The sequence below is a fragment of the Ornithorhynchus anatinus genome, chromosome 13, assembly GCF_004115215.2.
Source record: "Ornithorhynchus anatinus isolate Pmale09 chromosome 13, mOrnAna1.pri.v4, whole genome shotgun sequence".
NCBI lineage: Eukaryota > Metazoa > Chordata > Mammalia > Monotremata > Ornithorhynchidae > Ornithorhynchus > Ornithorhynchus anatinus.
In genome coordinates, this window is record NC_041740.1 from 21,154,544 (window position 1) to 21,167,010 (window position 12,467).

The 12,467-nt window shown below is 56.0% G+C and overlaps 1 protein-coding gene across 1 annotated transcript in view; it reads right to left on the bottom strand.

Annotated features, from left to right (window-relative positions):
* MINDY3 (MINDY lysine 48 deubiquitinase 3) overlaps positions 1 to 11,839 on the bottom strand; it is an 80,532-nt gene extending 68,693 nt beyond the window's left edge. The window contains 4 exon segments of the mRNA XM_029077751.2: positions 4,125 to 4,298; positions 5,394 to 5,454; positions 6,643 to 6,722; positions 11,579 to 11,839. Of these exon segments, the coding sequence (XP_028933584.1) occupies positions 4,125 to 4,298; positions 5,394 to 5,454; positions 6,643 to 6,722; positions 11,579 to 11,672 (409 nt within the window). The 5' untranslated portion in view covers positions 11,673 to 11,839.
* Positions 11,840 to 12,467: the final 628 nt, after the last annotated feature.

The following is a 12,467-nucleotide window of genomic DNA, read 5'->3' on the forward strand; positions in this document are numbered from 1 at the left end:
GGCAAATAAATGACACAAGATACACACAGCAAGCTGAAATACTTTTACGCTTCAATCGTTAATATCCATTTTCTTCCCCTTTCAAAATGATGAGACTTTTTTCATTTTCAACTTTATCACGAGATCCAAAACCACAATATCAACATCTAAATGACTGTAACAGCATAAGTACGACATTTACGGTGGCTTGATAATTAAGATTTCCTTAAACTAAGCTACTGAATATTGACTTCAGGCACAGGTGGATCAGTCTAAATCAATCATCAAGCTGACGCGTGAACAAAAGGGAATTTTGCTAACCAACAAGGGCGTGCTGTGCTCTGAAGGAGAACAGGCATATTATACAGTCGGAGGTGGCCATAAGAAATCTATCGGCTCAGTTTACCCCCGTTATAAAAGTAACGTTCCAGTTTTCAGACATGATGGCAGTTTGCCTGGTTTTAGGTCTCTTTTCATTTCTCCTCCATTATGACACAGTCTCCCGTTTAATAGCTACCATCACTCCGCCTCTGAACTAAGCTGCTGCCTTGGAGGTTAGGTATTCGCACGTTTAATTTTTGGTCAGACTTCTAGAAGAAGACAACAGATTTGGTCTACACGGGTTCAACGACCGGCTTCAGTTCGTTTCCACACACACACGCCTGCCCAAGCGGTAGGATATCGCTTATCGGCAGCCTCTTCGGTTTCCGTTTCCGAACGTGCACGTAAAGAAATGGAAAAAAAAAACCCCGATCGCTGGAGCTAAGCAACCCAGAAAACGGAAGCAAAAGCTCCAGATCTCACCTCAGCAAAAAATCCCCAATGAAAAAAGGCTCGTGGCCTCTAAAATCTTTTGTAGAGATCAGAGCGCACGCGAATTTGAATTCTGTTGCGCCGCCTCTCGCCGGACGCCCGAGAAAACGGCCGGCTCGATTCCCAGGGATTCGAACTCTTCCGTTACAAAAGGAACAGAGTCGTCCGGCCTCCTCGAGACCCCTTCTCGGACAAAGTTGGCCTCGAAATCGCTCACTTTAGAAAATCTGCACTAGCCCCGGTGGTCTCCTTTGTAGGTGTTACGACCGGACACGTCAGTTCCGGAGCTCGGCGCGGGGCTCTGCACACGGTAGGCGCTCAGTAAATACGACCGAATGAACGTGGGTTGTTTTAAAACAGGTGGCAGAGCAGGGAACAATGCCCTGAATGACCTCGGGGGAAAAAAAAAAATCCCGGAGGAAACAAACTGTAATTGAACCTGAGTCTCCGGGAGAGCAATCGTGTGCATTACTAAACCGGCCACAGGTGTACACCACAGAAGCCACCGAAATTAGTGCGCCTTCCAAGAGTGCGGCGGGCGTCTGAGTTGGGGATGAAACGTTTCCCACTGGAATCTGAGAGGGCAAAAATCTCCCCCCGTTTCAGAGGCAACCCCTACCCCTCACTGGCCGGAAATCCCAGATGTCTCTGTCGGGGCTCAGAACGCGAATTGCGTAGGGCGGTGGACCGTGAACAAAACAATCAGAACGCAAGTTCGGTGGATGGGTAACCCGGGAAACACAAGACAGAACACAGCGTGGACGACCCAAAGAAAAAGAGCGGGGAGAGTGAGAATTTTTTATGAATAACGTATCCCTTCAGTTCACTGTATTTTTTAAAGGCATTCGATTTTCTAGCTCGAGGTCGGAAATCGTAACGACTCTGAATTTCTTTTCGAATAATGCACAGTTTACGTCCGTGTCCCATCCTGATGGATTCTATTTTAGAACAAGGAGATGCCGAAGCGAGACTGCCAGCAAGCCCAATCACACTGGTGAGATAATCTCGTTCAGTTCGGGGTTAGAAAAGTTTTGAGTCTCTAAGAAGGACTGGCTGAGCTTAGCATTAAATTAGTACTCATTCTCAAAATGGAGGGCTAAAGTGTTACTAGGCCGTTTCTAATCGAGGGGCTCGTGAAAGCCTTGCAAAGAGAAACTTCACCGTGACCACAACCGTAACCAAAAATCCCATTTCCTTCCTCATAATCGGCGTCTTTCAGGACAACGGTAGAACTTGAAGAATGTGAACTTTCAATCCCTTGCTAAGAGTCCACATTTCTCCGGCTAAAAGACGGACCCTGCGTTAGTTTCAAGTAAGGAAGAAGGTACTAAAAGGTAAACTTCACGTCGATCCGTAACAAGTCGTTCTGTGGCCCGTTACAGCCCAGAACAGGTCCCCAAGTGGCATCTTGGTCGATCCTGAAAACATTTGAAATTTACACCAGTTTTCCAGACACCTGAAACCTAATTTCTCGGAGTGGGGGAAAAAAAAAAAAAGGTTCCAGAGCTACTGATTCCTCAGCTTGCCTATACTATCGAGAAGCAGCGTGGCCTAGCGGAAAGAGTCGAGTCGGGAGGACCTGGGTTCTAATCCCCGCTCCAACGTGTGACCGACGTCTAGCCTTGGGCAAGTCACTTCACTTCGCTTTGCCTCAGTCACCTCACCTGTAAAAATGGGGACGAAGATCACGAGCCCCACGCGGGACAGGGACTGCGTCCAACCTGGCCAGCTTGGATCTACCCCAGTGCTTAGCACAGCGGCAACCTTAAGCGCTTAACCAATACCACAAAAAGTACGGATTTCTACCGACGATCCAGGACTCGTCTACCGATATGGTGCAAGTCCTATTTAAAAATGCTAAGGAATTAGGGGAAAAACGCTCCCCGTGGCATCAAGCGGTTGCCGACAGAGACACCCACGTCCGTTAAATTTAAATTGGGTGACGAGTACAAGAGACTGTGACTTGGGGTGATTTAGTAAATTGATAAGCACGATAAAAGTTTCCAGATGCAGATCGGAGCTACGGGCAACCGCTCTGCCACAACGTTCGACGGACCCAGAAGTCGACACTTCATTTACATGGCCGACACTCGGTCCCTGAGCTCACCTCGAAATGGTTCAGCAAATAGAATACCCATTAAGAAAACAATCGAGACTGCTGAAAATTACGGCTTGGGGCAGACCAGCCTCAACCGGCATTTTGAGTTCCCTTCAGCAGACTCAGCATCAAAATATTAATATTTTCATCGCTCGAGGAAGAGGAAGGGGAGTCGGGAAAAGCCCGTCGGGATGAATGCCAGAGCAGAACCCTTGATCTACACGAATTTAAGCTTTCTAGAACAAAAACGAGAAAGGTTAGCGTCAGGAGGAGGTGAAGTGTAGAGAAACAAGGATGCCTCAAATAAGGAACCGACAGACGAGGGATGGTAATTCAAGCAGGAGATGACCGGCATGCAAACCCACTGGTCGTCTTGGGGACTTTCCTCCCGCTTTCCAAAGAACGTTGCGCTCCACTGAGTTTAATGCCTCGACGGATAGATCGGAGACGTAATTATTAATCCCGGCTCGTGCCTGCTGCGCGACCCCGAGCGAGACACTCCCCTTCTCTCTGCCTCAATTTCCTCATCTGTAAAATGGGGAGTCAGTGCCGGTTTTCCCTCTTCGACTGTGCGCTCTCTTTGGGCCAGGGACCGTGTCGGGCCCGATCATCCCGTGTCTACCGCAGAGCTTAGCAGAGGGCTTGGCACATCATAAGCGCTTCACATAAACGTGACCATCATCTTTATTACTGTTATTAGTCTCTCTCTCCCACCTCAAATGGTTCTCTTTATTAACTCCGAGGCCTAGCCGATCTGATTCGAGGAAGTGAGCTCGTACGGACAAATGACCGAATGTATAATTCCAAGCGCTTAGTACAGTGCTCTGCACATGGTAAGCGCTCAATAAACACTACTGAATGAATAATTAAATGAATTCAGCCCCGCTCTTTCGTGGGAGTCAATAAGGGGCCCTGAATAAATATTCTGACATCCACCACCCCAAGTGCAATTTTTCCAAACTTCCTCCCGGTCAAAAGCGAATGAGGACAGCGCTTATTAAAGTCCTCATTAATAAGCGACTGAAAACGCTATTTAACTTTAAAGGGGCCGGTCCGAGAGTAAACGCTTTAAATTTAGGCTCTCGACGTGACAGAGGGAGGATGGGGCAAAAGGAAATCTAGTGAAAATGGTACACCTTTTTTTTTTTCCCCCCCATTCAATCTGATACAAGCACTGTAAATTCAACATGCAGGAAACTTGTTGTTTTTTTTTTTAAAAAAAAAGGTATCTTACAGGAATGTTCCTCTTGGTGACTAGATTCTGCGGGGCTCTCAGAAATCCCAGCAGTTTCTTCGGATGTCTTTCCTCTTAACCATGCTGCCAGGCAGTATGATCCAGAGTTATTGAAGCAAGCTGTTTCTAAAATATCACATAAGGTGTGGCAGAGTAGGTTCTTCCGTTCTTCCTCTGGAAACGGAATAAGTCAGAAAGTCGGGAGACTCTTCGTCAGTTACGATTATTTAGAATTACTGCCTTAGGCTAACGCAAAATGCGCATATATCAAACAAAAACAGACCCGATGGATTTCAGAGGAAATATTTTGGGTTGGAGGAGTTAAAAGCATCACCACGACTTTATTTTCCGTCCATAAGAATGAGAACAATCCACAGCCCTCCCTGCGACTTCGGCCCGGACACTTCTCTGGATAGCTTAAAACCCCTAATTGTCTCGAACGTAAATGAAAAGATTTTTTTAGGCCAAATGGATGTGCACTCTGATAATGAAGAGAAAACCCAGCCCTCAGCCCAGCGCCTGATCCACAGTAAGCAAATAAAAATATCATTTAATTTAAAAAACCCCCAAAACATTTGGCTTAGAACAAAGAAAACACCCTTTTCGATTGGCCTGGCAAGTTTTGCGTGAAAGCTTTCGGAAAGCTTTCCAAGCTCTGTTCATCCTGAATTCAAAAAACCTCGTGCGCGTCCACGTAAGCGTTTCGAATTAATCGGTCCGTGGGGAGAAAAAAAAAAGAAAATGAGAGATTCCCATCTACGGAAAATGAAAAAAATCAGTTTTTAAATGTTTCAGATGCATCGACAGCGTTGGAAAACGTTCCATTAATGATGAGCCGGCGTCCCGGACGGGTCACTTTGCTATCGGGGATGTTAACCACTATACCTGCGCCGCTGAACGCCCTGTCCTCCTTGATTTTAAGAAGGAAAAAACCTAACGTTTCCTTCGATTTCCTCGTACGAGTTCTAAAGAAGCAGCGTGGCTCGGTGGAAAGAGCCCGGGCTTGGGAGTCAGAGGTCATGGGTTCGAAACCCGGCTCTGCCGCTTGTCGGCCGTGTGACCGTGGGCAAGTCGCTTGCTTCACTTCTCTGGGCCTCAGTCACTTCATCCGTAAAATGGGGATTAACCGCGAGCCTCACGTGGGACCACCTGATGACCCCGTATCTCCCCCAGCGCTTAGAACGGTGCTCCGCACACAGTGAGCGCTTCGCAGATACCCACGTTATTATTATCATCATTGTTAATAAAGGTTCTTAAAAGTTAACTCACCTTGGCAATCTCTCCAGTTTGACTTCTCACAAGTAAAAAGGAGCTTCTTTAAAAGAAATGCCTTTAGGTAATTAAAAACAAACAAAAAACAGCATTAGAATCAAACAGTTTACTAAGTGCCTTTATTTCGCCGAGTGATCAGTACGTGCGCCTCATTATTCCTCCCGAAATCGTCACGCGGTCTTCTACGTCTGTTGGCCTCCACAAGGGTCTAGTAGGGCACCCAGTAGATGCTCGGCAGAGAACATTCAAATCATCGTCGACGGTATTTATTGAGCGCTCCCTCTGCGCAGAGCCCTGTATTAAAGGCTCGGGAGAGCACGACACAAGAGGGCGGGTAGACGCGTCCCCGGCCCTCGGGTACCGAATTTGGTTCAAGGACCGAGCTTCGGCTGCGTTACGGTCAGACCGGGAAAGGAATCGGTTTCGGGCGTGCGGAAGAACCGGCGGTTATCACACTCCAGCGCCGGGACCCGACAGGCCGACGACGCGCAAGACCTGTGGTTCTCCCGGGCTGCTCCCGGGAACGCCAACGGCCTCGTCGGAAGAGGGCCGGGCCAGGAGGGGGAGGGCACGCGCCTCCCCCACCCGTCCCCGCCGGGAACTCCTCCGTCGTCCTCCTCCCGCCCCGACCTCCGCTCGGCCCGCCGCCGCTTCCGAGCTCCCAACGGCCTCGGCCCGCGGTGACCGAACTGCACGGGAACAGGGTCCCGGGATTCCCGTTCGGGACCGCCCCCCTCCGGACCGGAAACTCTCTGGGAGCGGGGAATCGTATCCACCAACTCTACCGGACTGCCCTCCCGGCCCAAGTCCGGAAACACCATCGATGGATGGGTTGGTCGGAACCAGAAGCCGGTCAACCGATTCCTCGGATTATCTTCACACGCAACGCGGGAGGTTTCCTTCTTTTCACGTAAAGGGTGGAGGGGGTGGTCCGAGGCCGTGCCCACCTGCGAGGCGCGTGTTTTTCTCCACGCGCCGCGCGGGGCCCAGTGAACGGGATGCTGCCGACGCCGGTCCACTCGTTCCGACGTCTCCCCGCTTCCAGACCGCGAGCCCGCCGTTGGGAAGGGATCGTCTCTATCTGTTACCGCGCTGCGCTCCGCGCCCAGTAAGCGCTCAGTACGGCCCGAACCAATGACTGGGGGGACGTAACCCGACACGTCCCTTGAATTCTACGATCCGAAAACTGAAATCGGGGACTTTCCGGTGAGCCGCCCTGGGGAGCTGCCAACTCGGGGGCGGTTACCTGGACAGGCGCGATTACGGCGCAAGGGCCCCCCTCGAACTGTTCCAACGCGGAGCCTTCCGATTCACTGAACACAAAACCTGGAAAGGGAAAGTTGCCCGTGAACGAAGATACCACTCGAGCGGCATTTTATTCCCCCGCGCTTTCGCTTGAAATCACGCCGCCGTAAAGAGAGTTAAAGATTTAATCCCCACCTTCTCCCCAGGCCCGCGTGCCGCCTCAGCCCTCTCACCAATGCCTGTTTCTTTGTCTCGGACTTATCCGCTGAAAATGGCAACGAGGGCGTCTAGTAAACGCTCACCGCGGACCGGGGTAGAGACGTCAGGCGACGGGGACGCGGTCCTTGTCCCGTAAAAAGCCGCGTGGCTTAGCGGAGAGATCACGGGCCCGGGAGTCGGGAGGTCGAGGCTCGGCCACACGCCTGCCGTGTGACCTCGGCCAAGTCACTTCGCTTCTCTGGGCCTCGGTTACCTCACCTGTCAAACGGGGATTCAGAGTTCGAGCCCCTCCCGGGACCGCGTCCGACCTGACCTGAACCTACCTCAGTGCTCAGCCCGGCGCCTGGCGCGTAGTAAGCGCTTAACGAGTGCCGTAATTATCGTTACTGCTCCGTCGCGGTTTTACGGATGGATGTGCAGACTGCGGCTGAGACTTGGGCCGGCTCCAAGTCACACGGGAGGCCGCCTTTCCCCCCGGAACACTAATCTGGATGATACCCTGACCCCCAAGCCAATCATCATCATCGTCATTACCGAATTTCTTAAGCGCTCGCTACGTGCCAGGAACCGTACGAAGCGCTGCGGCAGATAGGAGATAACCCGGCTGGACACGGTCCCTCGGCCCACGTGGGGTTCCGAGTCTTAATCCCCTCCGGCAAATGAGGCAACCGAGGCCCAGACGGGTGAAGCGACTCGCTCTGCACCCTGCCCCGCAACCTTCCCCCTTGCCCCCTTCCGAGTACCGGACGCCGCTCCGGCTGCTTATTGGACGGCGAGACCCTTGACCGCGGGCGGTTCCCGTCTCCCACGGGCCCGCGTCAACGCTCGCCCGCGGCTCCTCTCCAACGCCGGGGAGCCCGACTTTCCGAAACCAGCCCCGCAGGCGCTCGGACGGTCCAACGAGACGGCGGCGTGCGATGCCGGCGGAGGGTGGGAGGCCCGGCGGATAGAGCCGGGGCCCGGGAGTCGGAAGGTCACGGGTTCCGATCCCGGCTCCGCCACTCGCCCGCTGTGGGACCTTGGGCGAGTCGCTTCACTTCGCTGTGCCTCAGTTACCGCATTTAGGAAACGGGGATCGAGACCGTGAGCCCCGGGTAACCGCCCCAGCGGCCGGTACGGGGCCTGGCACCTAGTAAGGGCTTCACAAATACCACCAGTAGCTCGGTGTGGGCAGGGAATGTGCCCGCTAAACTCTCCCAAGCGCCGCGTACAGTGCTCCGCACCCAGAGAGCACTGAGTAATAAAAACGATCGACTCCTCTCATTAATAACCACAAACGTGAGCCCCGCGTGGGACGGGGACCGGGTCCAACCCGATCTGCTTGCATCCACCCCAGCGCTTAGTACGGTGCCTGGCACATAGTTCAGTGCTTAAAAATGCCATTAATATTAATAACATCCGTTATTTTGCTCCCTCTCACGCTTCGCTTCTCCGGTATCTGTCCAGCGCTCGCCAGGAACCGCAACTAAGAACCGAAGACGACGCACGGTGATCACGGCCCCCCGCCCAACACACCCCCGTTTCACAGATGAGGAAACCGACACCCCGAGAAGTGAAGACATTTGCCCGGGGTCACGCAGCAGCCAAACGGGGGCGGAGGGATCAGGACCCGGGTCCTCCTGACTCCCGGGCTGCCTCTCTCTTCCATCTAACTTCTCGACGTCCTCACTCTGAGGGCGGGACTCGCTCCTATCTCTCAAGAACACACGCGGGGGAACCGCACGGGAAACGGGGGCCGTTGGTTGTCGGGACAGACTCAAATCCCGCCTACAAATCGCCAGTGACGTACCTAGACGGCCCTTATTTTATTTTTTTTTTTTTAAATAGACGGACTAGGCTAAATACAAACCTTTCCAAGTCTTACCCTCAGACCAACGTAAGGAAAGAGAGCAGGGTGGCCTTGTCTCAATATAATCAAGTCAGGGCATCTTCCCCTAACTTGACCAGAGATACTGTACTTTTTAAGAGAAAGCACCTTCCAAGAGCCCTCCGTGGCTAGGCACTCGCCTAATACGGACCCGGAGAGACCTTGCCCGAAAACGAAGGTACGGAAAGCAACGTCTCCTTGCCTCAGTAAATCGAGTTAGGGCATTTCCCACTGAAGTGTGAGGGGGCTGACCCAAGCATATTGCACTTTCCAAGAGAAATCACTTTCTAAGAGCCCCCCGTGGGTACGCATTCACCTACCCAGCTGTCAGCTGACTGTGGGCGAGTCACTTCACTTCTCTGCGCCTCAGTTCCCTCATCCGTAAAATGGGGATTAACCGCGAGCCTCACGGGGGACGACCCGACGACCCTGGATCTCCCCCGGCGCTCGGAACGGTGCTCCGCACGTAGCGAGCGCTTAACGGATACCAACGTTACACAGCACTCCTTGGGTCTCAAAAGAACAGGCGCACTCAATGCTGTTCAGATGCAATCTATAATGACGAGGGGGGTATCTGTTAAGCGCTTACTACGTGCCGAGCACCGTTCTCCGCGCTGGGGGGGGGGGGGGCACGAGGCCCTCGGGCCGTCCCTCGGGGCTCACGGCCTTCACCCCCATTTTACAGATGAGGGAACTGAGGCCCAGGGAAGCGACTCGCCCACAGTCACACGGCCGCCGGGCGGCCGAGCCGGGATCCGTAGCCGTGACCCCGGACTCCCAAGCCCGGGCTCTTTCCGGAGGAGGGAACCGAGGCGCCGGGAAGCTAAACGACCCGCCCCGGGTCCCACGGCTGACAACCCCGCCCACGACGAGCTTACGGTCTGGAGGAGCGGCACTCGTTCGTTCGAACGTATTCATTCCACAGTATTTACTGAGCGCTTGCTACGTGCAGAGCACCGTACTGAGCGCCGGGAACTCACTCCGGGCGGAGCACCGTAACCGAACGCTTGGGAGAGCGCAAGACGACGACAAGGCGACACATCTCCTGCCCACCACGAGCTCACGGTCTAGGGGACGAGCTTCCCTCCCCGCGGCGCGGCTCGGGGGTCGGAGGTCACGGGTTCGAATCCCGGCTCTGCCGCTCGCCGGCGGCGGGCGAGTCACTCCACCTCTGTGGGCCTCGGTGACCTCATCTGGAAAACGGGGACGAAGACGGGGAGCCTCGCGGGGGACAACCTGATTCCCACGAGCGCTTAACAAATACCAACTTTACCATTCATTCGTCGGACCGCATTTATCGAGCGCTGGCTGGGCGCCCGGCACCGCGCCGAGCGTCTGGGAGAGTTCAATCGAGCGCGACGTGATAATCGGACACCTCTCCTGCTCACGGCGGGTTTTAGAGTCTAGACGGTCGACGCCAGCCCCGGGGATCGTCCCGCGACCGCCGGGGCCTCTCCCGAACGCTTACCGCGGCGCTCGGCGCGCGGCGGGGCCTCCGTCGCGGGTGCGGGACTCGGGGCGGCGCGGCCGGGCCCGGGAGGCGCCGGGTCGCGGGGTCTAATCGCGGCTCGGCCGCCCGCCCGCTCCGTGGCCCTCGCTTCTCGGTGCCTCGGTTCCCTCGCCTGGAAGATGGGGACGGGGAGCGTGAGCCCCACGGGGGCCAACCCCGCCGGCTCCCATCCGACCCAACGGCGAGCGCTTAGCCAACGCCACCGTTACGGGGACGGACGGACGGACGGCGGGCTCGGTGGAAAGAGCCCGGGCTTGGGAGTCCGAGGTCCTGGGTTCGAATCCCGGCCCCGCCACTTGTCCGCGGGGTGACTTCGAGCGAGTCGCGTCGCTTCTCCGGGCCTCGGCGACCTCATCTGTCCAAGGGGGATGGAGACCGGGACCACCTGGTGACCTCGCATCTCCCCCAGCGCTCGGAACAGTGCTCCGCGCGTAGTAGGCGCTTAGCAAACACCAACGTTATCATTATTTGAAGGAGAAGGGATTTAAGGCGGGGGGGGGGGCCGGGGGCAAACGGGTCGGGGGGCCTGGGGGCTCCATTCATTCATTCATTCATTCATTCATTCATTCATTCAACGGTATTTATCGAGCGCTTACTCCGTGCAGAGCACTGGACTGAGCGCTTGGAATGGACAACTGGGCACCAGATAGACACCGTCCCTGCCCAACGACGGGCTCACGGTCTAAAGGGGGGGGGGGGGTGACAAGCAGCAAAGCAAAGCAGAATCAAACAAAAGAAGCCAACGTCATCAGGGTAAATAGAGTCAAGGGGGCTGCAGGGTCGGGGGACAAGGGGACCGGGGGGGGGCGGGAGGTAGGCAGTCGATTAGACCGCGAGCCCGTCACAGGGCAGGGACCGTCTCTATCTGTTACCGATGTGTCCATTCCAAGCGCCTAGTACAGTGCTCTGCGCATAGTAAGCGCTCGATAGATACTGTTGAATGAATGGACGAGTGCAGAGTCGGGGGGGGGGGGGTGGAGGCCTGAAGGGGTCGGGGGACTGGGGGTTCGTTCATTCATTCAACAGCACGTATTGAGCGCTCCCTCTGTGCAGAGCACTGAACTAGGCGCTTGGGGTCGGGGGACTAGGGGTTCATTCAGTAGCATTTACTGAGCGCCTACTAGGTGCAGAGCACCGTACTGAGCGCTCGGGGGTCGGGGGGGCCCGGGGGTTCATTCAATAGTATTCATTGAGCGCCCACTCCGTGCAGAGCACTGTGCTAAGCGCTGGGGGCCCGGGGGTTCCTTCAATAGCACGAATGGAGCGGTCGCTCCGTGGAGGCCCGGGGGGTTCCGGGGGAGCCGGGGGGGTGGGGGGGGGGGGGGCGGGGGGCGGCGGTACCTTGGGTCCAGCGGCAGAAGATGGTGTCGGAGAGGCCGGGGCTGCTCTGGGAGCCCCACACCAGCTCCACCAGCTCCTTCGTCAGCTCCGACATGCTCGGCCCGGGGCGGGACGCGGGACGGACGGAGGAAGGCAGAGAGGGAGGCAGGCCGGAGGGCGGCGGGGAGGAGGAGCAGCAGGAGCAGGAGCAGGGAGGAGGAGGCCGCCGGCAGGCCGGGACCAGCGTCGTCCCTCGCACCGGAAGTGCGCGCCCGCCCACTTCCGGCTGCCGCCGGGGGGGGGGGGCGGGGCCACGGAGACCGGAAGCGGAAGTCCCGCCCTGCCGCGCGCCCGCCATCGCGCGCCCTCTGGCCCTGCCGCGCGCCCGCCCTCGCGCGCCCTCTGGCCCTGCCGCGCGCCCGCCCTCGCGCGCCCCCTGGCCCTGCCGCGCGCCCGCCCTCGCGCGCCCCCTGGCCCTGCCGCGCGCCCGCCCGCCCGCGCGCGCCCCGCCCCGCCCCCTTACTGAGCGCTTACGGAACCCCGGGCTAATAAAACGACGACTGCTACTACTAATGATGGCGTTCGTTAAGCGCTTAGCGAGGGCGGAGCGGTCGTTCATTCATTCGGTAGTGTTTCTTGAGCGCTTCCTCTGGGCGGAGCCTTCCTTCCTTCCTTCCTTCCTTCCCTCCCTCGTTCACTCAGTCACTCCCTCGGTATTTGTTGAGCGCCGGACTAAGCGCTGGGGGAGAGACAGGGGAATCAGATGGTCCCACGTGCGCTCCCGGTCTTCGTCCCCATTTTCCGGATGAGGTCACCGAGGCGCAGAGGAGTGAAGTGACTCGCCCGCAGCCACCCGGCTGACGAGTGGCAGCGCTGGATTAATAATAATAATAAATAATAATGATGATAT